We start from the raw sequence: 4,481 nt of genomic DNA, 5'->3' as shown, positions 1-4,481 counted from the left end.
CGGGCTGGGGATTCGAACCCGCCACCTTAGGTGTACGTGGCTGGCGCCTTAGCCGCTTGAGCCACAGGCGCCAAGCCCATCTTTGTCTTTCTTAACTGAAGTTGCTTTGAATCCACTTGTATCTGAGAATAAGATCACAAGCCTTCCTTTCTTCGGACTTCCATTTGCTTGAAACACTGTTTTCTATCACTTAACCCTGAGTCTTGATTTGTCCTTCAGGGCCAGGTATTTTTCCTGGAGACAGCATATGGATGGCTTATTATTTTTTTTTAATCCAGTCAGCCATCCTGTGCCACTTCAGTGGGGAATTCAATCCATTGACATTTATTTAGAGTATTGATAAGTGTGGTGGAATTCTATTCATCTTATTATGAGATAGTTTATTGTGTAGTTTTATCCTTTGTGCCATTGTGGAAGCTAAACTCTGGCCTTTGGCTTCTAGGTGTTTACTTTGGTGGTGGTCCTCTGTGGTGTTCAGTATTAAGAGTAGGTATAAGTATTTCCTATAGAGCTGGTCTTGTGGTGAATTTCCTTAGTGCTTGTATATCTGTAAAAGATTTGATTTTTTCCATCAATTCTGAAGTTAAGTTTAGCAGGATACAGGATTCTGGGCTGAAAATTATTTTAAGAGTGTTGAAAGTGGATGACCATGCTCTTCTGGCTTGTAAGATTTTAGTTGAAAAGTTTGCTGTCATCCTAATGGCTCTGCCTATAGGTCAGTTGGTGCTTATCCTGGCTGCTTGCAGAATTTTTTCTTTCATCTTGACTTTGGATAGATTCGTATGTGTCTTCGAGAGGCTCTGTTTGAGTTGAGATGACCCAGGGTTTGATATCCATGTAAAAGGAGTGTGTTGTGGTCTTCAGTAAAACTTGTTAAGTTTTCATTTATGATGGTCTCCAGGAGGGCTTCCATTCCTTTACGACAATCTTATTCCCATTCAGGAATCCCTACTATTTGTATATTTGAATGCTTCATGGAGTCTCATAGTTCTTTAAGGGCATGTTCTGCTTTCTCTCTCTCCTTTTCTGCTTCTTTAATTACCTGGGTTAACACAAAACTTTATCCTCTAGCTCTGGCTCTTTCTTCTCCACGGTTTAACCCAGGTGTCCTCAAACTAGGGCCCGTGGGCCACATGTGGCCCGCTGAAGACATTTATCCCGCCTGCAGGGTGTTTTTGCTGCCACTGCCTGTCCTGCTTAGCAGCCCACTTGTCCTGGGGCCTGCAGTCTGGCCCTCCAAAGGTCTGAGGGACAGTGAACTGGCCCCCTCTTTAAAAAGTTTGAGGACCCCCTGGTCTAACCTATTGTTAATACTTCCTACTGCATCTTTACAGTCTCTGATTGTCTCCTTCATTTCCCTAACCTCTTCCATATCCTTTCTATATTCTACATCTCTTGTCTGACTTTTGGTTCTGTTGTCCCATTTTTCTTGTCCATTCCTTTTATTGTCTTTATCATCCATACTTTAAATTCCCTGTCAAGTCCATTAATTCTTTATAGATAAAGTCTTCTACAATAGCTGCGTCATGGTCCCTTGGGGGAATTCCTCTGTTCTTTCACATTGCCTGAATTTTTCTGTTGGTTCCTCTTCTTGTTCACCTCCTTTTCCTTCTTACTGCCTCCTTTGTTTTAAACAAAAGTCCCTGCTGTTTATGACAGTATGTTGCCATATGTCACCAGGTCACTAGATGGTGCTGTGTTTTAGGAGACAGAGTATAGCCAGCAACCTTTGTGGTCGTACTTTCTTTTTTTTTTTTAAATTTTTAAAAAAATTTTTTTTGTGGTCGTACTTTCAAACTTAGTTGCCTTCATTGATCACCTCATTGTTTCCTCAGCATTCAGACCCTGCTGGGTTGGAATATTAAAGAACACAAGAATTCTTAAGGGGCAGGTTTCACAGTGCCTCCTGACTCCAGTTCCTGTGGGATGTAGGAGCCTGCCCCTCAGTCTGTTTCAAGAGTGGAGTTCTGATCCCAGCAGGTATAATTAAGATAGCTGTGCTTTAGCTTTCTCACCACCTTCCCAAAATGGCAATCCCCTGGCCACTGAGACCTCAGTATGGCTGGCTGCCAGTCACCAAACCTATGGCAAGTCCACTCCAACCAGCATTCAAAACTGGTTGCTGTATACTGCTTGAGTCTGCCCACTCTTCCAAGTCTTGTAAGAACTTTTTCTTCCCGCTTCAACCTTTGCCAGACCACATAATTTTTAAAATTTTTTATAGTGATGGGGTCTTGCTATGTTGCCCTAGCTAGTCTCGAACTTCTGACCTCCAATAATCCTTCCACTTTAGCTTTCCAAAGTGAAGAGTTTAGGAGGTTATAATATACAATGAAGTGACTGGATGTGAAAATGTAAAGTGATTCTGAAAGTAATCTGGTACCTGGCAGTGGCAGTGAAGACCAGCTAAAATAAGTAATATAGAGAAAGAATTATTAGGGCTGACAAAGCACAAATGACTTTTCAGGTACTTAAAAATTTTTTTTCCATTTTCATTAGTACCACCAGATGTAACTGGTAACTAAGATACTTTTAGTATAGCTTCAATCATTTCTCTTGGAAAGAATAGTTTTCACAATGGATCATTTACTTACTAATGTTATTACTCACCTAAAAAGCCGATAGCATGGAATAGATTTCTGAATGTCTGTGAAAAAAAGGATTTTTGTTATTATATTAATAATTTGAATAATATATACTAAGCATTTACCTCACTCTAGGAAGTACTTTACTATTGACCATCTCATTTAATCCTTTTTTAAAACTTTTATTATTGAATCCTTAAACAAACCTATGAAACAGATGCTATCATTCTTCCCCTTTCAAAGATGATATAACAGGCAAAATAAGCTTGCCCAAGCCAATGGTATAGCTAAAATTCAAACATAGAGCCTTGCTTGGAGCTGAAATGCTACATTCCCTTTAAAAATGGTTCAAATACAGGGTGGTGCCTGTGGCTTAGTGGGTCGGATGTCGGCCCCATATACCAAGGATAGTGGGTTTGAACCTGGGCCTAGCCAAACTGCAACAAAAAAAATAGCCAGGCATTGTGGCAGGTGCCTGTAGTTCCAGCTACTCAGGAGGCTGAGGCAAGAGAATCGCCTAAGCCCAAGAGTTGGAGGTTGCTGTGAGCTGTGACACCATGGCACTCTACCGAGGGCGACAAAATGAGATTCTATCTCAAAAAAAAAAAGGAAAGAAAAGAAAGAAAAAGGTTTAAATACTACAACAAAAAATAAATTCAAAGTTGCCATATTTTTACTGGTTTCTAAAAAGGTTATGCTCTATAAATTTACTTAATTGATGAAAACAGCTGTTAAAGGGATTTTATTTTTCCAGGATAGTATAACCATATTTTGGTCAATGACAGACCAAATATAAGACAGTGATTCCACAGGATTATAATGCCCAAATGTACCATTTTTTTGTCTTTTATGCCATTATTTCTACTGCACCTTTTTTGTTTACATATACAGATACCATTGTGTTACAAATGGCTATAGTATTCAGTAATACACTATATAGATTTGTAGCCTAGGAACAATAGCCTACCATATACCCTAGGTGTGCAACAGATACCATCTAGATTGGTGTAAGTATACTGTGATGTTTGCACAAAGATAAAATTGCCTCACTTCATATTACAAATACCTGCTGTTTCATAAAGTTTTCATAAATAGCTGTTTCATAAAGGTTTTGTTGGTGGTAACTATTTAAAAAAAAAAAAGCCAGCATCTTTTAAAAGGTGAGTTTTATTCTTCTGTGAATAGTAATATCCTAGCCAAACAGGAAAAGTGGTTATTCTCTTTAGATACTTTCTTTTCCTAGCAAATATATTTTACCCTCTTTAGATTAATCCCAGTCTGAAATAAATACTAAACAGAAACTGTATACAACTAATAATCAGTAAAATGTACTCTGGTGTGCAGACAAGGGGAAGCATTAAAATGATGAAAATCTCATTAACCAAAGTAATATAGTTTTTTGTCAATCTTGGATCTACCTGTTAATTACCTATGTTAAAGTAAGGCAACATTTAAAAATAATTTGGGCAAATATCTTAAGGCTTAGCTCCTTGCCTACCATAATGTAGTTGCTCAATAAATGTTTGCTTGGAAGAAAAAAGTCTGCTTAATTAAATCAAACTTTCAAAATATTTTAGATGGGGGAGAGGGAAGGGATGGGTAAATTCATACCTTTTGGTTATAATACACAATTATGGGTGAAGGGCACACTTATGTGTGTAACTTTTACTTAATCTGTACAAAAACAAAATATGCAAACAAAACATGTGTACCTCCTAATCTTCTGAAATTAAAAAAAAAAGTTAGATGCTATGCCTGGCATGCTGATTTTGATCAGCTTTTAAAGCCTAAATCTGAACAGAAAAAAAAATTAAAAAGTAAAATTATAAGCTACATAAAAACATGTACAACATAGGACAAAATGCCAATTTCCTTATGTTATTACACATCAAGAAA

General features: G+C 37.8%; 1 protein-coding gene across 2 annotated transcripts in view; it reads right to left on the bottom strand.

Moving 5' to 3' along the window:
- The window catches only part of ABRAXAS1 (abraxas 1, BRCA1 A complex subunit), a 27,026-nt gene that overhangs the window by 15,484 nt on the left and 7,061 nt on the right, over positions 1-4,481 (bottom strand). For both annotated transcript variants that reach the window (XM_003790034.3, XM_023513366.1), the window contains exon 3: positions 2,611-2,647. In XM_003790034.3, the coding sequence (XP_003790082.1) occupies positions 2,611-2,647 (37 nt within the window). The remainder of the gene's footprint in view (positions 1-2,610; positions 2,648-4,481) is intronic.

The sequence above is a fragment of the Otolemur garnettii genome, unplaced genomic scaffold (genome assembly GCF_000181295.1).
Source record: "Otolemur garnettii isolate 467f Iridium unplaced genomic scaffold, OtoGar3 scaffold00039, whole genome shotgun sequence".
Lineage (NCBI taxonomy): Eukaryota > Metazoa > Chordata > Mammalia > Primates > Galagidae > Otolemur > Otolemur garnettii.
Note: the sequence above shows the minus strand (reverse complement) of the source record. Positions and strands in the feature narration are given on the sequence as shown.